Source organism: Camelina sativa, chromosome 7 (assembly GCF_000633955.1).
Source record: "Camelina sativa cultivar DH55 chromosome 7, Cs, whole genome shotgun sequence".
Taxonomy (NCBI): Eukaryota; Viridiplantae; Streptophyta; class Magnoliopsida; order Brassicales; family Brassicaceae; genus Camelina; species Camelina sativa.
In genome coordinates, this window is record NC_025691.1 from 293,085 (window position 1) to 315,931 (window position 22,847).

At 34.5% G+C, this 22,847-nt stretch overlaps 4 protein-coding genes and 1 non-coding gene across 5 annotated transcripts in view; 1 reads left to right on the forward strand and 4 right to left on the reverse strand.

Moving 5' to 3' along the window:
* Positions 25-533, reverse strand: LOC104699579. Its single transcript, XM_010414906.2, has one exon. The coding sequence runs from the start codon at positions 522-524 to the stop codon at positions 27-29; it is 498 nt and encodes a 165-aa protein (XP_010413208.1). The 5' UTR covers positions 525-533; the 3' UTR covers positions 25-26.
* On the reverse strand, positions 5,762-7,120 carry LOC104704124. The gene is made up of 2 exons (XM_010420256.1): positions 6,528-7,120; positions 5,762-6,434 (listed from the first exon to the last, which is right to left on the reverse strand). Exons 1-2 carry the CDS (start codon positions 7,118-7,120, stop codon positions 5,762-5,764), a joined length of 1,266 nt encoding a protein of 421 aa, XP_010418558.1.
* Positions 12,393-14,534, reverse strand: LOC104699580 (gibberellin receptor GID1B-like). The gene is made up of 2 exons (XM_010414907.2): positions 14,186-14,534; positions 12,393-13,891 (listed from the first exon to the last, which is right to left on the reverse strand). Exons 1-2 carry the CDS (start codon positions 14,222-14,224, stop codon positions 12,854-12,856), a joined length of 1,077 nt encoding a protein of 358 aa, XP_010413209.1. The 5' UTR covers positions 14,225-14,534; the 3' UTR covers positions 12,393-12,853.
* TRNAA-UGC lies at positions 21,085-21,157 on the forward strand. Its single transcript has one exon. It is a non-coding gene; the product is annotated as a tRNA-Ala (tRNA).
* The window catches only part of LOC104699582 (NPL4-like protein 1), a gene marked incomplete in the record, with an annotated part of 5,836 nt that continues 4,362 nt past the window's right edge, over positions 21,374-22,847 (reverse strand). The window contains 2 exon segments of the mRNA XM_010414908.2: positions 21,374-21,878; positions 22,116-22,847. Coding sequence (XP_010413210.1) covers positions 21,624-21,878; positions 22,116-22,847 — 987 coding nt within the window.

The window sequence follows — 22,847 nt, forward strand, 5'->3', positions numbered from 1 at the left end:
AAAAAAAAAAAAATCAAAGAGGAAGATCAGTGATTCTGTTGTTTATGATCATCATCATCGTTATGTTGACTAATTCTCACTGTTCCAATTCTGAGTCCTTCTATTCCACGAACACTAAAGATCTCCGGTGAATCTACTGCCACGCTGGCAATCTCAAGCCTTCCTTCGCTTCTTACTCTCCTCTGATGATATCTCGGCCGTCCGTTACAATCCAGCGTCGTCAAATACGGTGGCAGATCTCGCTTCCTAGTCACGCTTCTTCCTCTCCTCTCTTCTCTTCGCCATCTCGACGAGTCAGTAGTGAGCAGCGGCGGTCCACGCGCTCCCCACGGCAATGATATCTTTCCTCCTAGATAGAAACCGTTGTTACTGTCAAGATTGCTATGTTCCCTGCACTCTTCTTCTGTATCCGGCGGCTCATCCGGAGTGCTCCAGCGCCGTCGATGAGAATGCGTGGGGGTGCGGTGAACTTCTTCTCCGTCTTCTCCGGTGAGAATCGTAGAGGATGACGTCATGGTTAACATAACCGCACACTTCCCTTCTCTCTCACAACTCTACTACTACTACTACTACGTTTGATCTCACGACTCTTCCCTTTTTTTTTTTTGTTTTTTTTTTCAAGTCAAAACGTTTTGGGCCTCTAAATTTATAGTTTCTGGTGGGCCGTGTGCTAGAGGTTTTGCCAGCGTAACAGGTTTTTTTAGTCATTAACGTAATCGCCCTTTATAACGGCGTTAAATAAGTAACTTATCTCATTACTTTGATGGGCTTATAGATCGATATTGCAAAGCCCATTATGCGACCCACAAGGATTCTTTAGACGGTCGACAAATGTCTTCAATATTTGATGAAAAAGCCTACCCAAACGTTATATAAGTATGTTATGTTATAAACGATATGCTGTGTCGTTTTATAAGAAAACACGTTACTACAAATCCGTTTAGACAGTTAAACGGCATAATAGTCTCCACTACTCTGGACGGATCCCTCTGAAAATCTGAATGACGAGTTGATGATGATGAATGCAAAGTAATACAGTATGAGAGAGAGAGAGAGAGAGAGAGAGAGAGAGAGAGAGAGAGAGAGAGAGATGTATTAATGGAGTTTGGGATTTTCGAGGGGATGAAAAAGGTCTTATCTCTCGTGTCTTATTCCTTGAATCTCTAGGGGTTTACTAGGCAAAGGCTAAGCTAATAAAGACAAACGCATCGTTGTCTAATGCTTTTGTGTTTTGTCTCTTCTCTCTCTCTCTCGTTTTTATATTTTTCTTCCATTTCCATGAAATCTCTGCACCATCTACTACACTTTCCATTCAGAGTAGCTCTGCTCTTTTATCTTCTCCTTAACATTATTAGTCTCTGATTTCTTTTATTATATTTCCCTCTCTACCTCCTTTCTCAACTCTTACCTTTTTTCTTCTTTTCTATAATCATCTTATTTTGTTCTCAAGTGTTAATGGGATATTTTGTTTCCATTTTGGTTGATGTTTTGTCATTTTTATGTTCTCTTGGTTATACAAAAAATTGAAATAGAATACTACTGAAATAGACTTATACTAGGTGATACCCCTACTACAGCACGGAATTATATATTTTGTTAATTACTTTTTTTGTAATTTGTATTTTTGTAATGTAATTTTTTATTTTGACTTATTTTCCTTGTTTATATAGTGTTTATTTGTATATTTGGGGTTATATAGTAAATTGGAAATTCTAATAGAGTAAGTAGTTTGTAAAATGTACCTTTTCACGAAAACATACATACCGCAATATTGGATAGTAGTTTTGTAAGAGAATAGATACTCCGCAATATCGGATAGTAATTTTGTAACATGATAGACACACCGCAATATCGGATAGTAGTTTTGTAAGAGGATGAGTTTTCTTTATTTTGGTTTGTCGTCGAAAGAGGAGAAGTTACTTGTTTAATTTTAGTGTGAGATATTTAAATGGTTAGGAAACCATTGTATTTATAGTGAGATTAAATATATTTAGGTTATCATTTAGAAGTTAATATTCGATATAACAAATCTCAGCAAAATTGAAAAAAACCAATTTAATTTATAGTTTGATAAAAATACATGTTTTAACGGGTTTAACTCAAATTTTTTTATATTTTAAAATTTTTAAGAGTGAAAATATTAATATTACTTAAATATTTTATAGACTTAAGTATATTATAATATTTTAAACTTTCGACGGAGTTCAAATATTTATAATAATTTAAATAGTCTATAAAAATTTAAATATTTATAATCTCTTAAATTTTTTTAAAAATATAAATATATTATAATATGTTTACTTTTTAAAAGTTTAAATATGCTCAAATATAGAACCAAATTAAACTGTTAAATTTGGATACCTGATAAATCAAGTTTCCTGCTCATTTGTACTCAAAACATATTAGTCATATATTTATAGTGATTATGAACTATATTCCAAAATATTTAGTCGATGTGGGATATACAATACACATTTTCTGTAATTAGTTTACAACTTTACATATATATATAATTTCTGCGGTTTTTATTTTTTCCATCTATACTAATCATAATTAATTACTATAATTTCGTTAAGGAAATATTAAAAAATCTAAACTAAATGATGATTTGTTTTTATTTAATTGTATTAAGTTGATTTGTTGTTTTCGTAAATATCTCACAATATAAAAGCAAATCAAATAAGTTTACATATATATACAATTTCGGATTTAATCTATTGATTATTTTGGAAGCAACAAAGTCACAATTGATAAGTATTAAAGATTTCTCATTATTATTAATATTCGTAATAATTATAGGGATTAAGTATGGTAGTAATTAATATTTGATATTACTGAAGCCATTAAATACTCTGATACCAGTTTCCTTATTTATAGGGATTATACCTCTGTTTGGTTGTGTTTAACTATTATTGAATCAAATAATATACATGATCCGAAAATTATTAATCTGGAGAACAAACAGATCTGCAAATTTTTTTTCTTCTATTTTCGGGTCAGAGAGGATCCGCGTCCCGACCCAGTTAGTTTTAAGTGATCGATCAAAGGGTATAATGGTCATTTAGATAAATTGAAACTATAGGTTAATTTAATTAAATTATGTGATTCTCTAATCATTTTTAATGAAAAACCTACCAAAACAAAGTCATGGTCCAATTTGAGTTTACAAAAAATAATTCAATATGAGATCAACAAAAAATATCTATATGATCAGTTTAGCTATATTATTATTTTGTGTCCACCAAAAAAAAGAAGCCAAAACATATAATATATAATACTGGTTTAATTTGCTGATTGATTTCTTAGATACAATTTTTTTAGATATCTACGACATGGTTTGATCGAGTTTGGTTTATTAGAATATATATGCACATCGATCATTGTTATATCTTCGTATAAATAATTGTAAACGTTCATCAATTTATTTATCCACCAGTAATAAATTTAAAATTTTTTCCTTCTTTCTTTTCTTCCCAAATAACATGATCGACACTTCCTCATTCAACATTTGATATGTTATTCTAACTGCCACTACCAAACGCACCGCAGTCTATTAGTCCTCTGTTTCACAAAGATTGATGTTTTGAGATTTTTTTTGTCCCACAAAAATTGATTGTTTTGTAAACTTCAAGAAGTAATTATTGAAAATATTTAAAATTTTTGAATTGTTATTGGTTTATATTTTCTCTCTCTACCAAAAAGTAATTATAAATTAATTTATAAATAAAAACTAAAATTTTTCTTAATATGTGTGAAAGTGTCAAAACATCAATCTTTGTGACACAGATAGAGTAACTTATAATGTGAACTAGATGGAAGAAAAACAAAAAAGTAGTCATACACAAAAGCTATATTCTTGATACCTTTTGAAGGAAAATTAAAGATTCCTCATACCCATACCTTTAAGCTCAAAGTTAGTTAGATGATGAATATAATAAATTTTGTAATCTTGAATCTAAAGCATTGAATCTAGTCTACAAACGCCAAAGCCAATCCATTGACAAAAGAAAGAATCTTAGTGTAAACGACAAATTAATGAATTATGGAGATATCAGAAGATGTTGATAAATCACCAAACATATTTAAGACTTTTTTGTCAGAATTAAAGACAACAAAAATAAACGGGAGCGATGCTCTGGTCCAAAAATGAAAAATCCAAAATTATTTTCCAAGCAATAAACATAAATTAATTTCTCATAAGCAAATATATACTATAAAAGTTGGCTAACTCTCTTTATTTGAGTGACAAGTTAGCACTGAAGAGAGTGATATATGTCTATGATCATTAAAAGCAAACAAAGCTAAAATAAAAAGAATATGAAACATCTTATGTCATATATATCCCAAAAACAGTTTTAATATTCACATAAGAGATTTAGAGAGGCTTAGAACATGTCCCAAGAAAGTACATGCATCACCAAAAGATAAAAGGGCACGAGGAGTTAATCAAAGAGTCACTTCTTCCTCTTGGCGTAAACCATGAATGTATCGTTTTAGGCGTTATTTCATCAATATTTTGAAGAGTTGTAGTAATCATCGAGATATTTTTTAATAATATAAAAAAATTCATGAAAGTTTGTCCCAAAAGAAATAAAATTTTATAGATGATGAAGATTGGGGTTTTCTTCACTATCAAATGGAAGATAATTGAATTAAACGGTAGAATGTTAGTTAGAAAAATACAAAGACAAAGAAGAAGGGGGTTTTCATATTCTAATATTTAGAAGTTGTCAAAAAGAAAATTAAATGAAATTATTATTACAAAAAAAAATTAAGAGTTATATTCAAGAAATAGAAGAGCTAACATAAAAGGAAACTGTCTATCTTAATTATATCTATAAAAGAGTTAGCCAAGCTGCAATTCTTGATAAAAAAAAATATTAATGTTTCATAGTATATAATTGAGAAACTTAAGTATGAAGTTATCTAAATACTTATGCTACTTTTGAATGAATGTAAAATTTATTCAACCAAAAATCTCTTTGTTACAAAATATGCATATTTAGATCAAGCTTTCATTTGAAATATTTCTTTAGAAGTTTTAAACAAGAATTATAGTATGTTTAAATCTCTCAAAATAAAGTTGTTCATCCATATATCTAATAATTCAATTACAAAATGAGAAAACCTATTTGAAGTATTAAAAAAAATCAATGTCAAAAATATATTTTTCAAAATTTCAACAGTTAAAAAAACCAAAAATAAATAAAAAAGAACAAATTACTAGCATAATTGTTAAAAAACGGTAAGCAATAAGCCCGTGCATAGTACAGATATTCATCTAGTCCAAGAGACACTATCCCCAAGTAAATTGCCAAGACAAAATTCATTACAAGACAAACGAGAGTCTTTGTCACACACGCATCAATGACCCAAAGTTTGGTCATAAATACTTTGACAAGATTTAAAAAAAAAAGTTAAATTTTGAAAGATGCTAGGACTAAAAAAGTCAATGTTAATCGGAAAAAGAAAATCATATTCAGAGTAAGAAGTTACCTGTAGATGTTTATTTATATCCTCCCTCTATGATTATTATTTATTTTTTAAAAAAAGAAGACCATAAATTAAACAAAAGAGATTTTTTTTTTTGTCAACTAATTTTTTTTATTAGATATAATATACCTATGCATACACCTGACTTTACAAGGTTATGAGAACCACCAAAAATTACAGGTAAATTTCCAAACTCCCGATCATGGTTAGACACTAATTCAAACATGTACCAACCATCAAAAAATCCATTCCCTTTCCAAAACCCTATTTAGCAAGCTGAGGATAAGAGGGTCTCTTCTTCAAATACTAAATGAAGCCACTGAGGATATGAGACTATAACATATGACTGCATCCTTGAGTCTCGAGTGACGCTTTGAGCGATGAGACCCGCACCTCTATTAGCTTTCTCCATCTCAACCTCCAAAACCCAACCACTAATCTGTTCTACGATTTTGTTTAGTTCCATGGCCTGAAATCTAAAAGATGGCCATGCTCTTGGTCTCTTTAAAGCTCCAACCAAAGTTTTATTTTGAATGGCAAAGATCACATTACTCATCCCATGACTTACCATGCTTTTCATCGCCCATTCCAAAACTCTGAAACCCCCTTCGTCTTTGTCTCTTAAATTAGAGAAAGCCCTTATGATGTGCAACAAAACGATTCCTTCGTCGTTTCTAACCACCCAAGCTCCTCCTGCAATCATATTCCTATTTGACCAGGAGAAACCTACATTACATTTGACCCAGGATTCTTGAGGTCTAGACCACGAAACTGATAACTCTCCATGGTCGATCATCGGTTGATCATCACTGTTCTGTTGCCTCCGATCGCTATCCTCATTGTCCAAGACCTGAGCTGCAAACCATTCTTCAGCGCCCTCCGTGATCTTCTCATTAGTTTCAAGGGGAGAGAACGATTTACCATCAAAGCAGAGAGAGTTTCTGTTTTTTCAAATTCTCCAGACAATCCATGGGAACCTTTTCCTCAGTTCTGTTGGCCACCTCGCATTATTTCTGTTTTGTAAAAGATGGTACACATTGGAGAAAACAGAACCATTTTGGAAACCACTTTCCGGAGTAGGATAATCTGACAGAGCCCATACTTGTCTAGCATAATGACATTTGAAGAGAATATGATTGATAGTCTCTCCTTCTTCCCCACACACTTGGCATCTTTCATCTCCCATCACTCCTCGACTTTTGAGAGACATAGCCACTGGTAAAGCCCCACTCAAAACTTTCCATAGGAAAATTTTGATTTTTGAATTAGTAAGGATACTCCACACCTCTGCTTTAATCCCATTGAGAGAAGGTTGAACTTCAGATTCTCTGCTTACTTGAGATTTATTCTCTTGATTCGCGCACCAATACCCAGACTTAACTGAGTAGTCACCACTTTTGTTGTGTTTCCATACATGAAAATCCTTATGATCTCTAACAGGCTGAAAGACTTTAATTCTGTCAATGTCTTGGGGAAAAAAATGCTCCTCCAGTACGTCGGGATTCCAACTTCCTGTATTAGGATCAATCAAAGCTGAAACTCGCAAACTTACATCAAAGAAAGTGTTTTTCCTCCATGGAGCTCTCCTACCATTGTCTTCAATCCAAGGTTCTGTCCAAACAAACATCGAGGCTCCATCACCAACTTTTTTCTCCAAACCTTTTTGTAAGAGCTCCCTTCCATACAAAATACTTCTCCAACCGAAAGATGGTCTTGATGACAGGTTCGCTTTTCAATAGCTTGGAAAGCAGACATTCTTCATCTTGGAGAAGCCTCCAAGCTTGTTTAGCTAACAATGCTTGGTTGAAAGTTTTTAAGTCCTTGAATCCCAAACCACCATTCTGTTTTGGTAGACATAATTCTCCCAGCTCAACAATTGTATTTTCCTTGAATGCTCATTGGAGCTCCACCAGAATTCTGCCATAGCACTGGCTAGATTATCACACGTTGTCACCGGTAATTTAAAACACGACACAACAAAGATTGGCATTGCTAGAGCTACTGATTTCAAGAGCATTTCCTTGCCACCCTGAGATAAATGCTGAGAGTACCAACCTGACATCTTCCCTTTGACTCTATCCTTAAGATAACTAAGCATATCCACTTTTGAACCACTGAAGAAGTCAGGGAGACCTAGATAAGTACTCGATCCACCTTCATTGAAAATCCCCAAATTTTCTTGAATTGACACCTTTATCAGATCATTTACCTTTGAGCCAAAAGTGATAGATGATTTTGCTAGATTGATGATCTGACCGGTTGCAGCACCATATCTAGTTAAGATCTGTTTGATTGAATCCGCTTGTTCCAAGGAAGCCTTACATAGAAACAAACTGTCATCGACAAACAACAAATGATTTACTGTAGGCCCTTGATCAGAGAAAGAGATGCCTTCTACATCCCCTACCACTTGTGCTGAGTTCAGAAGATGAGTAAGGCCTTCGGTGCATAACACAAACATGAATGGAGATAAAGGGTCTCCTTGTCTCAATCCACTTTGAGGGGAGATCATACCATAGCGTTGGTCATTGATGAGGACTGAATACGTAACTGTTGACACACACTTCATCACCCATTCAATCCAAAAGCTGTGAAAGCCCATTGCCAAAAGCAAAGATCATATGTAGCTCCATTCGACTCTATCATAGGCCTTAGACATGTCAGTTTTAATAGCCATGAATTCAGATGAGATACGAGGATGAACTCTCAAACTATGCACCAGTTCATGAGCTACCAAAATGTTATCTGATATAAGTCTATTGGAAACAAAAGCCGTTTGTGTTTCAGAGACTAACAAAGGCAGAAGAGGTTGAAGCCTAAAAACCAAAATCTTTGAGATAATCTTGTATAAAACAGAACAAAGACTTATTGGTCTCAGGTTTACCATTTCGGTAGGATGGTGTGTTTTTGGGATCAAACACAAGTGAGTGTAGTTCCAATCTGAGGGCACGATTCCTTCTACAAAGAATTTACGAATCTCCTCGATGACTTGTGGTCCAACTGTGTTCCAATAGTGTTGAAAAAAGAGAGCCGACATACCATCAGGTCCAGGAGCACTTGATGCTTTGATTGAGAAAGTTGAATTTTTTATTTCCTTTGCAGAGACCTTCTTAATCAAACCTTTGTTCATTACCTCTGTAACTCTCGATTTGAAACCAGAAAACCACTCTTGAAAAGGAACTGGGTTGGAAGACTTAAACATGTTTGTGAAATAAGCAGAGGCAACTTCCCCTTTTGCAGCTTCAGACTTCTGGAAAACACCATTGACATCTTTGAGTTTTTCTATCCTTTTCCGGGCTCTGTTTAAAATGACTGAAGCATGGAAGAACTTCGAATTTCGATCACCACTTCGAAGCCATTTTTGCCTGCTTTTCTGATGCCAAAACTTTTCCTCTTCTATGTAAGCCAAAGCAAGCTCTCACTTTAGTATACGGATTTTCTGAAAGTTTGACCACCTATCTGTCTGTTCTTTCTCCAAAGCTACCTCAATCTGTTTAATTTTATCAAAGGCATTCATGGAATTCTTTTTTTTTCCAGGAGCTAAGAGCTTTTCTGCACTCACGAAGTCTATCAACCACCGATAGATTAACCCTTGTTCTCTTAGAAGACCATGCTTTCAAAATAGCTTCTTTAACACCATTTTTGCGCATAAAATGATTGTCAAACCTAAACTGACCCTTGTATGATTGCTGAGAAGACATTAATTTCACTAGAACTGGTCTATGATCTGATCCTCTCATGTCTAAGAAAGCTTGATTAGAGGCTGGGAACTGAACAAACCACTCACTATTTTCAAAAGCTCTGTCCAATCTACTTTGGATCCACATGTCTCCCCTTTTACCTGCCCAAGTAAATTTGTTACCTTGACTAGGAAGTTCTGCCATATCACAAGCATTTAACATATCAGAGAAAGGTTTGAATGATGCATCACTTCTTCTTGGGCCGCCTAATTTTTCCCCATTGTGCAAAATCTCATTGAAGTATCCAAGAATACACCATCTATCTCTCCTTCCAATGCCCACCCTAGTTAATCTTTCCCAAACTTCACTTCTGTTGTTCTTGTTCGGGTTACCATAGACACACGAAACATAAAAGTTTAAGGCTCTGTACTGAACTTGAACATCCAGCATGTTCTTATCAAAAAATATGAAGTCCAGCTTTATACTACTTTTCCAAAATAGAGCTTGTCCTCCACATTTTCCAATGGGGTCGACTGTAAAGACTCTATCATATCCTAACCATTCTTGCAGGTCTACTAAAATATCCCTCTTATTCATAGTTTCCATCAAAAAAAGCATCTCTGGGAAATGTTTCTTACGCATTTCTTTGAGACGGGGAATCGCCAAGTCTTGAAACCGTCCCAAGCCCTGAAAATTCCAGCTCATTATGCTCATCGGGATGTAGGCAATCCCCCCCTTTGGGATCACCTCCTTGGGATTAAGCTTTGTTGATTTAGCAGTGCTTGTTCCCACAATATCTGCTTTCCTCTTCTCTTTAACCCCAATGGTTAAACCCAAATTTAAACTAGTGTTGCTCTGAGACTGCGAAGGAGGTTTAGGCTTGAAGTTCCTTATGAACTTGGTAGGTCTCTTTCTTGGCTTTGGTTTTTTCAAGCCAGTCCCGGAAGTTCCAGCCTCAAAAGAGCCAGTCCTATAAACCGTCGGACTGACTTGAAAAGGTTGGGAAAAAGAGTTAGAAAATTACCTCTTGGTGCACTTGAACCAGAATCTATGTGCTCCAAAGGCCAATTTCTATCTTCCAGACCGGTTGGCACTGAGCTGCTAGGGACCACTTTTGCAGTAATGGACCTGTCTATACTCAGGGAGGGATAGGGATTTTCAAAGCCAAATACAAACCCTTTTCCTTTGTTAACCTCTGGATGAAAAATCGGAGGAGGTTCTAATCGTAGAATAGATTTCTTCCCTATAGGATCTTTCTCCACCTCTCCCACTGTTTTTTTAACTCTCTCTTGCTTTACCAAAAGATCCTCCCCGTTTCCTAATCTCAGATACTGCCTCATACATTCTAACACTTCAGCGGCTATGCGTGGTCTTCCAGAGTTTGGATCCGTTCCAATTTGTTCTTTAGAGAGAACACCAAACAAAGGGTCAGACGGCTTTAAAACAGAAGGAATTTTGGTTTTTACAGCCTCTCCTCCTACTCTGGTTGCTTCTCCCAAACCCCCTTGTTGATTCAAGAAAAGGGGACAGAAGTCCTTCTCATGAGTAAGTCTCTGACATTCAAAACATCTCTTTTGAATGTTCTCATATTCAAAGTTTACCAAAGTTGTTCCCACATTCTTGATAACCACTGCCTTAGATCTTCTCAGAGGTCTTGAGACATCGAACAACACCTTCACTCTAATGAACTCTTGGGATTGAGGCACATCCGGGTCAAAAGCTACCTCCAAAACTTGTCCAATAATTTCCCCTAAAGCTGTCAGTGCTTTCTTCGTATAGAAATTGATTGGTAGCTTCCATATCTGAATCCATAAGGGAATAAATTGCAGATAGTTATTAGGTGGGAATTCATGCCATCGATCTATAACCAGTGCCCACTGATTGTATGTCTGAACACCTTTGTCGAGGATTTCTTGAAGATCATGTTCGTACTTAAAGATGAATTGGAATCTTTCTTTCGACAGAGCGATTCCCCTCACTCTTCCAATCTTTTGCCACTTCCTTGGCATATCTTTGATCAGATGATTCATTGGCTGATGAGATGGGTTCAAGGTTCTACCCACCAAGCTTATTGTATTCCTTTCACACGAAGAGAACTCTGGTAAGTCGGGCATTTCGAACGGAACATCATCTTCATCATCAAGAGACATAGCCATTAAGGCTTTGTCTATGGCAGAGGACATGATTTACGGTCTAAAAAGAAAATTTCACAAGAAAAGCAGGAAGGGTTCAAAGAAAAGTTGCTGTTATCTCTCAAGCTTTTTTCAGATCTGCTTTTTGAAAGCTAAAAAGGTGATATGACTGGGTAGATTTTCTCTCAAAGAAACGTGTTTTAGCAACAAATGCTCTGTTTTTCAAGCTATTGAAAGACACTAGGTGAAAAGGAGAGTTCTAAGCCCAAAAAAGAGAAGCATGGTGAAATCCTTGGTATCATGAATGTTCTCTGAAACAAAAGAGAAAATAAATGGCTTTTTTTTTCCTTTTTCTTTTCTCCAATCTTCAATGTCCCTACCACTTGGCATCCATAAAAATAACAATACAATAAAACAATCACACATAAGCTCTGTTTATAAATAGTATATTTATAAAGAAATGTGTAAATATATAGAAACAAACATATGTAGACAAAAGAGATTGTTTTCTCTCAGAGGGGTCCATGTTGATCTCCCCAAAGTTCATAACCACTACAAGGAAACTCCAAAAATACTAAATAAAATACATGCACATAAAGGAGGCAACAAGGCAAAAGATGCCAAGGAAAAACTAAAACTATTGAAAAAGGGAATATAAAAGAGAGAAAGAAAAAAAAGATGGATGATTTTGACATTTTTGTCCAATCATTATTTAATATATTAATTTTGGTTGTGTAAGCTTTTTTCTTATTTTGGGTGGATGGGGGATTGGTATTGTGAAGCTTTTGCCTCAAATGCACACACAACACTTGTCTTTTCTCTTCTCTAACACTTATTTCCTCTTCTTTCTCTCTTTATACTTCACTCCAATGCCATTGCCACATGTCTCCATAGGGTTTTCGCTTAGACCATTGGATCTTTAATTTTTTTTTCTCTATTTTGTTAGTTTTATTTTTTTCACAATTGTAGCAAAGATAGAGCAATTGCTTGGGGAGATCGACGTTGAGATTTGTCTAAAAAGATTTGACTTTTGTAAGCCAAAAAACTTTTAAATGCTTTTGAACTAACACAAGAGGAAGGTGAGAAATTACAACAACAAAAGACATGCTCGTTCTATTAATAGCATGCGAACACAAAAGGTAAATATAAACATACACAAATCCACACCAAGGATAAGTTTTTTCACAACATGTTGAAGACAAGTTAGTTGTCTTGTAATTTACCCTCTGTACCCTAGAAACCAATTAAAGTCTACCCATACTGGTACGCAAACAAAGTACCATGTCCCGGTTTAGCCCTAAACCGATAGATGGCGATAACCGAAGTGGTCTTCCTTGAGGCGCAGCCAAGATCTCACAACAAGCCAACTTATTATGCTTCAGGAGACCAAGGAACACAAAAACAAAAACAAAAAGCCCTACTGAACACTAAACAATACTTGAGAAAACTGTACAAAAACCCATCATAGACAGGCAAAACAAACCGATCCTCTAGTGCTTCTTCTTCTTCTCTTAATGTATATATCAGCAACAAGTAATGAGTTGTTTGCTAGGGAGTAAGAAGCAAAGGAGTTGAGCTGGTATGAGAATCGTCAATGGAGTGCACAAACTTATTCAACTCTTCCATAAGGCAGTGAAAGTGATCATTGTTAGGCAAGAAGTAAAACCCAATGGTAGCTTGCTTCAAATACAAGAGATTGACATCAAGACCAGTCTTCTTAAGGCCATCCACATAAGCCAATTGCCAATCCTGAACAAGATCTAAACCAGCAACAACGACAAGACTCTTGGGAAAGTTGACTCCTTTAAGGCTTTGACCCCTGGGGCCAAAGGGATTACATGCTGGATGATCTCTGTCTTCACCTTCGGGTAGATAAGCCCTCCAATACCAGTCACGATCTTGTATAGTAACAAAGTATTTGCCATCAAGGGTCCTCTCAGAAGGAGTCCTCTCTTGCCCACCAAACATAGGATGAAGAAGAATGTTACCCAAGACTTGGACACCTTCTTTGGTAGCCCTGACAGCAACATTGTGAGCGATGTTGCCACCAGAGCTATCTCCAGCCAAATAAACATAAACATTGGAGTGTAGACCACTCTGAAGCCAGACTCTGGACTTGACCCACTTGAGAGCATTCCAACCATCGTCGTAAGCGCAAGGGTAACGGTGCTCGGGGGATCTTCGGTAATCAACGGAGACAACAACAACACCGCAGATGGTGACAAGGCGTCGGCAGAAAGTGTCGTAGATGGCGCTGTTGGCGGAGGAATGAGTGAAGCTGCCACCGTGGAAGAAAATGAGAACAGGGACGATCTCGGTAGTGCTGAGAGGTTCGGTAAGGTCGAGGGTACCGTGGTGGTGGCGGGGAGAGAGGGAAGCAGGTTGGTAGATACGGGTGAGAAGGTTGGTGGAAGAGTCGACGTGGTCAAAGGAGAAGACGCCGTCGACGGGGAAAGCGTTGGCGGGAACTTTACGGTCGAGAAACTCGGCGAGATCACGGTTGAAGGAACCGTCAGGACGGCGGAGGACTTTGTAAGCAAGCTTGAAATTGGAAATGAGGACCCATGTGTTGAGTGGGACAATTCTCTACAGACAGAAGCCCCAAAAAAAAAAAAAACATCAGAATGATAGATATGATATGATGGGACGTCTTAGATTTTATTATACCCCTTCCTTCTTTGCTTCTTTAAAAAAAAAATATCGTCCGTACAGGTGTGAGTTTGGTGAATCGTATATAATTATATATCTATATGATCTTCAATTCAATTATAAAGGGATTTGAGCAAGGAAGAAGCAAATCTAAGGAAAACAAAAAAGGGAGACTTTTTTGTATGTGTGTGTGTGTATTGTGAGAAGGAGGAGCAAAAGAGAAAGAAGAACCTTGCATTCGTTGAGGTTGACTTCGTTTCCACCAGCCATAGCCGCCGCCCACAGCAAAATAAAATAAAAACTTGAAACACTGCAGGAAGCAGAATTGTAATCTTCGGTGTGTAAAATCAATGAAGGGACGACCTCATTACCAATAATTACCAGTGGAGAAAGAGGAAGAAGAAGAAGAAGATTTTTTTAGAAAGGGGGGATGGATTTGAAAGAAACCCAGAATAGGAAAAAAGAGAGAGATTTAAATAGAGAGAGAGAGAGAGAGCAGGAGAAAGAAAAAGAAGAGAGAGAGAGATGGGATGCAGCAGAGGAAGACGGAAGTACAATAGAGAGAGAGAGAGAGCTGAGCTGAGCTGATGGTTGGTTGGTTGGTTCGTTCCTTCGAGAGAGAGAGAGAGACGTTGAATACTGTATTATTATTATTATTTAGAGCAGAGCTGATGATGGTTCGACTCTCTTCCTTCCTTTTTCTTTTTTATTTATTTACTGTTTCCGTATCTGGGTCCCTCTCTCCACCCTTATACTATCCATTGTTTTTTTGGGTTAACTTTGTCGACGATAAGGTAATTTAATGGTCTCAATCGGCTGATTAAAATTTTATTTGTTTATATAGTTGAATTAATTAATTATTTTTAACTAGGAAATACAGAAAATGTAAATTTAAAAAGAAAAAAAAAAGGCAAAGAAAAAGGGGGAGGCCACGGTGTAATCTGTAATGTGGAAGAAGAGATAGAGAGAGAGAGGATTGGGCAATTGGGGCACGCCAGTCCTGACACGCTCTCTCTCATAAGTGCTCCTTTTGACCATCCATTTTTATTTTTCTACCCTTTTGTTTTCTTCCCCCTCTCCCCTAAAGTAAAACTACTCTTCTTTTTTTTTTTATTCACGTTTCATTTTGTGAAAATTTCTCAGGATTATGTAAAGTTTATAGATTAGTACCAACAATTTCTAATTTTTTTTAGTCATTAATTTATAAAGTTTTAGATTGCTCTTAATGTAACAAATGGTATTTTGCATTTTTCCTAGACTTTTGTTGTCTACTCGTATAAAATACAATTATAAAATACGATCAATTGGTTCCATGTGATGGAAAATAAAAACGAATGTAAAAAAGAGAATCCATAAGCTAAGAAGCTATATATTCATTCGAGTTAAAAAGAAAAAGAAAATAAAAATAAAAAGTTGCTTTTAAAGATCATTCATCATCTAATGATATATAATAAATACTACCAAAAATCAAAATTCAAAAGTATGGTTAGGCAGCTTTAAACTATTTAAAAGATAAAAGACTACAAAAGTTTTTTTTTTATCAATCAATGATGGTTTTTGTTTTAATTATATGAGTGTGAATGCAAATTTGTAAATAAAATAGTAAACACAAAAAATTAGTTAAAGGAAAGTGACAAAGAAAAATAAAAAAGAGATATCCAGCGTGCGACCAACGCCATGGCATGTGGCGACAAAAGGGTTGTGCTGTTTTCTTTTGGTTAATTAAAGCCATTAAAAAACAGAAGTCGAGATTCCTAAAGTACCCTCGTACCGTCTCTAAGATTTACGAGTAATTGCCACTATTACTGGCTTAAACGTGTTCTATTTTGGGCTGATGACATCATCCCTCTCCTTCACTCAGGGGACCCCTCTCTTTCAAAGTTTGGCTTTTCCACTTCTCCCTTCTTTTTTACTTTTTTTTTTTTTAAATATCTTTATAAGATAGTAGTACGATTTTATTTGTCCTGTATTTTAAAAAAATTAGCAAATATCCCTATCCATGCCCTGTATTTATTCTCTATCACTTGTGAAAATTTTTTGGAAGCTGTTTTTGCACTTCAAAATGATAACAAAATTCCATTATAAACAAAACTATTACCATTTTGGGTCCTTTGGCATATATGGAAGACAAAAAATAAATTTATCTTTAAAGAAAACTCGGAAGATCCAACACATAGTATAGCGTGCTAAAGCGGATGTACGAGAATGGTGTCGGATTGTTTCAAACCCAGTCGCCCCATCGTCTTTAAAGCCAAAACATACTCATTGGACAAGACCACCTCAATCTATGCTCAAATGCAATTATGATGCAAGCTATGATCCTCTTTCTCAAGTGGTATAGGGCGGGTGGATTTTGCGCGATAACTGTGGCATTTCCAATGGCTGGGGTTCATCGAATATGGGGTATGTTTCATCACTATTGGAAGCTGAAGGTAAAGCTCTGTTAAATGCGATGCAACAAACGTGGATACAAGAAATAAGAAAGGTAGTCTTTGAAGGAGATTGCGAGATATTAATCAAGATGCTGAACAAGTCGACTTACATTACTTCGATTGAAGGTGTTTATCAGGATATATTACAATGGTCACAATCCTTTGATCTAATACAATTTGTTTACACTCCAAGAAATTGTAATAATATAGCTCATGTCTTAGCAAAATTCGGATGTACTACACAACCTTTTTATTCGGCATGTTTTTGTCCTCCTGTATGGTTAACACAAACTTTTTGTATAGATTACCATTCATCATTTATATAAATTCCTTTTTGACGAAATAAAAAAAAAGTACTATAATTTTATTTTCTTAAATACGTTAATTGGGATGTATCTGTGTAGAGAATTAATTTTATCTATTTAGTAGTACTACTTCTGATATAGATGTATAATCGTTTTCTGTCATTTCCTCATTTTTCAACTGCTTTATACGATTCTTGTATTAACTCAATTGTTGTCTCGTTATTTGTTTCTGCTTTTTTCTTGTCTTTATATCAATATACTTGCCATTTGCAATGTGGCATGTTTTGTTTGACTTGTCGTTTTAAATCTTTTATCGGGTTGATATACCCAACAAAAAAAAATCATTTTTATCGGGAGAAAATATATTTTGGAAAAAAAGTTAAATATACAAATTAGCCGCTCCAACCAAATCCATGACTTTTTTTTTTTGGTTATTACTAAAATGGACTCATTAGGGGTAGAATGTGGGAATGGGCTTAGGATTTTGTCGTCTTGTGAACCCGAAGAGCGTGGCCATCACACGCCAGTAACTCTGTCAAAATAAAAGACAAGACCCAGATGTCGTCCTCCATCTCTCTACTCTAGCTTAATTTTTTAACTGCGATTCAATGCATTTGGACGTTCCCAGTAGATTATTGAACATATAAAATATGTAGTGATGGTTTTTTTAACGAGAGTTTTTTTTCGGGTGTTTGAATCCGAACAAAAATCATCAATCAACAGATTAACACAAGTAAAATAAATTCAAAGGTTTAGTGAAGTAGTAAACATGAAGAAGTTAAACGAATGAGAGAATTTGGGAATGGGAACGGGTCCTACTTTGATGGCTTCGCTACCCAAAAGAAACAAAAGAAACTTTGCCCAACCAACGACGTTAATTTTTTACAAAATATTGTTGCTTTTTGGTCTATCTTTCGGATTTGACAAATCAGAACCATGAATCTCCCTCCGATGGGACCAATACAGTAGATCTCAGCCGTTGTTTTATCCCAATACTTCTCTCTTTATTTTATTTTTACTGTCTTAGTAGTATAATTTGTACAACAACAAACATATAAAATTACCGGTTAATTAGACTTTAATTACTCTGTAGTCTCTTTTAAGGCTTTAAAAATTTCTTTACATAATCATATTCACATTTCGTTTTTTCGCATGTGAATTTTTCTACTGAAACCATTATTAAATCGTTAATATTTACCAAGTAGCTAAAAACAGACTGTATCAAGAACAAATTAGTAGTACATAAGAGTATAAATACATCATTGAATAAAGAAATAACAAACATCAAAATAAGATAACTTAATTTACTATTATTTATATATATTATAAGATAATTGTAACGCTAGTTATCTAATAGTATTGTTGCTGTTGTTGTTGTTGTAGTAAAATGATTTATGTGGTTCTACCATCAAGCAAATAATATCACGCATAATTTTATTTCTTAGTACTAAATTACTAATGAGTAGTGACAATAAGAAAACAAGGAAAACAAAAAAAGAGTATGTATATCAATAAAATGTAGTATTGATCTCTACTATATAATACACACACTAGCACAAAATGTTCTAGTTAATTTAAACTAGAACAAACAAATTTTCATTTTCACAGTTTGTCTTAAAGTTACATGATGACAAAATATTGTTGGGGTATAAAGAACAAAATAAAATATTAGTACTAAAGTAAACATAATAAAAATAAATAAATAATCAAAAGGAGAACACGCTAAGGTATATGATTCGCGTGTCTATATGAGGCTTTCTTTAGTTTTGTCGTCATCTATTTTGTCTCTTTGGTACGTGTGCTCACATTTTCCACTCCTTGCTTTCCCAAACCCTTGATATTATTATTATAAATGTAATAAAAGTAGAAATAGTTGCTCTCCCATGTTAACACATCAGCTTTTTAGTTAAAATTGGGGCTTACAATCAGATTATTTGCTTACCAATAAAAACATTTCATTAATACAGCTCATATTTCTCAGCCAATAATAATTAATTCATGTTCCACATCACTATTTCTAGATTTTTAGGAACTAACACATCATTTAAATTATATAACCAATTAAATTATAAGAAATAATAAAAATCATCAATAATTTTGGAAAGCAATGTTTAAATTTATAGCCTAAATTTAAACTAAATTAATAAAGGGGAATTTACAAAAATACCATTTTTTCTATGTCACTTTTAAAAAATATCCTTTCATGGTGTCTATTTTCAAAAATACTCCTTTTTAATATTTAAAATGAAAAATTATAAACTTTAAACCCAAATAATAAATCCTACCCCCTAAAAACTATACCCTAAATGTAAAAATAAAGAACCCAAACCTAAAAAAAATTAAAAAATTAATTTAACATATTGTAATTGTGTAAAAGAAGACAAAAATGAAAATGTTCAAAAAAAAAGATATTTTTGAAAAAAGGTATCTTAAAAAGAGCATTTATAACAAATTCTCATTAATAAATCATTTACAATTTTCAAAAATATAATAATATCAACAAAGTATATTAATCATTGTATGTCGTATCAATATTTTCCAAAAACAAAGGTTTAAAATTATAGCTTAAATTTAAAATAAATTAATAAATCATTTCCAATTTATAAAAATATACTAATGTTAACCAAGTATAATAATAAAATCAATTCAACATAAGTATCATATTAGTAAAGTATAATATTAGTCAAATATAAATATAATACAAATAAAATAATAATATACTACAAATAGAATATAAATTAAGATTAACCACGAATAACACAAACCAAACTAAAGTAAAACTATGTATGTGTATATTGACTTACATGGGATTATTATCAAACAAAACAAAACAATTAGATTTAAAAAAAACAAAAAAAAAAGAAGTAAATAACTTCTCTCAGAACAAAATAACTATATAAAAATTATGTGATTAAATTTGTATAAACTACAAATATAATACAATAAAATCAAGCTACACTAATATATCTCCCACAACAAGTAAATAAAATAAAATTTGAGATTAGTGTTGATAGTGATTTTATATATAAGAACACCAACTAATGATAAATTGAACAATATTTAAGTTCCATAATTGAAGGTTTTCTATTTTAGTTTTAAATCAATGACTTAAAAATTACGTTGACAATCAACCTAATTGCTATGCTATTCAACATAAGTATAATAATATGAAAAAATGTTAGTAATACCCTTTTATAAATACTTCTTCTCAAAAATATCATTTTTTTGGTTATTTTCATTTTTGTCCTCTTTTGCATAATTACAATGTATTAAATTGATTTGTAATTTTTTTTTTAGGTTTGGATTCTCTATTTTACCTTAGGGTATAGTTTTAAGGAGTGTGATTTAGTATTTAGAGTCTAGAGTTTATAATTTAGTTATTTTGTATATTGAAAAAATGTATTATTAAAAATGGACAATAAGAGAAAGTATTTTTGCAAAACGGTATTTTTACAAATGCCCCTAATAATATTAAATAATACACAAAACGAGACTAAAGTAAAAATATTTCTATGTACTTTTACAAATAATAAATTTTATAACAACAAAAAAAGACTATATAACAATTATGTGGTTACATTTGTATAAACTGCAAAACAAAAAAATACCACAAATTCAAACTACACTAATATATCTCTCACAAAAGGTAAATGAAAAATAAGAACATACATTAGGTTTAGTTAGACTATTTGAGATTTCTCTATTTTGTTATTTTATTAGTGCATTGTTATATCTTATTATTAGATAAACCAATATTTTTACAATTAATCCAATTTCAAAAAAAAATCAATAATTTGATATATCTAAAAATAGTTACAAAAAATATCTCGCGGCATAGCGCGGGTCTAATCTAGTTATAAATCAAACTTGCACTTATTAATCGTTTTCTCCCACTATTGTTTTGTGAATGGAATATCGAACTCAATTTCAATTAATCAGGTTTTGCAAGAATCATTAAACTTCGACACTTGAAGATGGATCCAAGTAAATAAATGGAGTTGAAAAATAGATATAACGACCAAAAAATAAATATATAGTAAATCATTTTTTTTTATGAGAAGTTTCTGTAAGCATGATAATTAATTATATAAGAAAAAGGCTTCTCTAGCTCCCTTCATAATGACAATAAATGATAATAAGAAGAAGAAGAAGAAATGACATGGACAGACTAATGTGTTTGAACGAGCTTTAACGCAAGTCTTCCCCACTATGAGACTTTCATTTTAATACGTTTTCGGACAAATATTTCAAAAGTGGAAGAAGACGACAAGAAGATTTTTTGTTTGCTGTCCCCTCTTAATTTGTCGTCTTTTGTCATGAAAAGCAAAGTAACCGTCCAAGTCCAACATCGAAACGTTTTTGGATATTTTAAGAATTATGCTAGTAACAAATTGGGGATGTAGCTCAAATGGTAGAGCGCTCGCTTTGCATGCGAGAGGCACGGGGTTCGATCCCCCGCATCTCCATAGTTTGCTTTCAATTTTGTTAATTTAAGTTTTTAACGATGTGAATTTTGTATTGTTGTGGATTTGTAAAGTCACAAGCCGATAAATTTTGAAAGGGGATGTAGCTCAAATGGTAGAGCGCTCACAAATCCCCCGATTTTTTTTAAAATAATAGCTTATCATGTTTTATGGTACTTGAACTGAATAAACCCATTTAGACCTTAACATTTCTAAACCTTTCTCCTTCAAATTTTCTTCATTTTATATTGCGTATAAAAAAAGATAATTTAAAGAAATAAGTAAAACTTGTACACAAAAATCTGAAGGATAGAATATGAACACACAGACTTGTAAAAAAACTAAGGAAGTGCCAAACTCTTGTAAGCTTGTCTGGTCTACGAACGAAGGCACTCACTCAAAAGTGCTAACGTGTGACAAGATCGATACTCGAGCAAGGCATACAGAAAGAGAGATAAAAGACGAAAAACTAAGAAGTAGCGGCCATGGACTCGATGAGCAACTCATAACCCTCAGGGACATGAGACTGGAGACGGACGCACTCAGCCAACGCAGGGACGTCTGATGATACGTCTAGAAACTGGGCAACAAAGAGAAGAAGATGAAAATCAGAGATCCTCTTCACAAATGGGAGGCTCTTTGCTCGCTCCAAGTGTGTTTTCAAAGCCCGCATTGTTGTTTGAATGCTCCGGTTCTCTATCGGGAAGGTACACGACAGCGATCCCTGGCAGTTAAACAACCAAACAATACTCACTCAATTACACATACAAAAAAAAAACCATGAATGTTCTAAATTCATAACAGTCTAAAGTACAAAACAATTGTGCTTCCTATCAATGGCAAGCAGAAACATAATAGTTGGCAATTTATCATCCTATGGCTGGCTACTTAGCTAAATCAGATGCCTATGGCTGGCTAATGTAACATAGTTGTAATTTATAAAAGGGGAAGAGAAAGGAACCTGATGATCCAAGATCTTGACAACGACGAGGAAGAAATCATTATCGACTTCTTTAAGATCCTTGACACCAACAACAACCTCTTTCTTCATCTTGGAGAGCTTGGGATCATCATCAGATCCAATCTCCGTCTCAAACCATCCTTCCCTGAACAACCTAACGCACATATCACTCATCTGAAAAGCCTCGAAGTGGACATCCGCACCACCGTCCTCATTGATCTCAAGCTTCACAACCGCAGTAACCCACTCCTTCAACTCGCTCTCAGCGTGAAGCTGAGCCGCAAGCAACACCTCAACGTTGGACAAAGTGTACTCCTTCTTGTCCTGCGTCACGGTCTGGTTGAATATGAACCCAACCCTCCTCATCCCTAACCCCAAGGCAATCGCATCCACACGCTTCTCCTCAACAGCATCTCTCATGAGAATGAGGTTGTCCTCCATGCCCTGCTGCGGTGGCTCGTAGATGAAATTGACCTCAACCTGACCATCCTCAGAGACGTTCCCGTACATGAAGCCACCGCGTTTGACAGCGAAGGCGAGGGACTCGTTGACGTAATGCTGGAAAGCATTGGCGCAACCGCGATCGAAGGAGACAGAGTCGCAGTGAGAAGTCTCCTGGCGACCGACGCGCATCTGACGAGCGATGAGATCTTCGACGGTCATCTTCTTACCGAAGGAGCCGGCGGGAGTGACGGCGGGACCACCGCGGATGGTACGCTCGCCTTCGTAAGC

Excerpts from the sequence above, each read along its gene's own strand:
- LOC104704124 (XM_010420256.1), bottom strand. The coding sequence starts at position 7,120 with ATGTTTGTTTGGACAGAACCTTGGATTGAAGACAATGGTAGGAGAGCT. Across the intron at positions 6,435-6,527 it reads GGTTCTGTTTTCTCCAATGT|AAACTCTCTCTGCTTTGATG; the intron begins GTACCATCTTTT and ends TTGAAAAAACAG.
- LOC104699579 (XM_010414906.2), bottom strand. The coding sequence starts at position 524 with ATGTTAACCATGACGTCATCCTCTACGATTCTCACCGGAGAAGACGGA.
- LOC104699580 (XM_010414907.2), bottom strand. The coding sequence starts at position 14,224 with ATGGCTGGTGGAAACGAAGTCAACCTCAACGAATGCAAG. Across the intron at positions 13,892-14,185 it reads TCAACCTCAACGAATGCAAG|AGAATTGTCCCACTCAACAC; the intron begins GTTCTTCTTTCT and ends TTCTGTCTGTAG.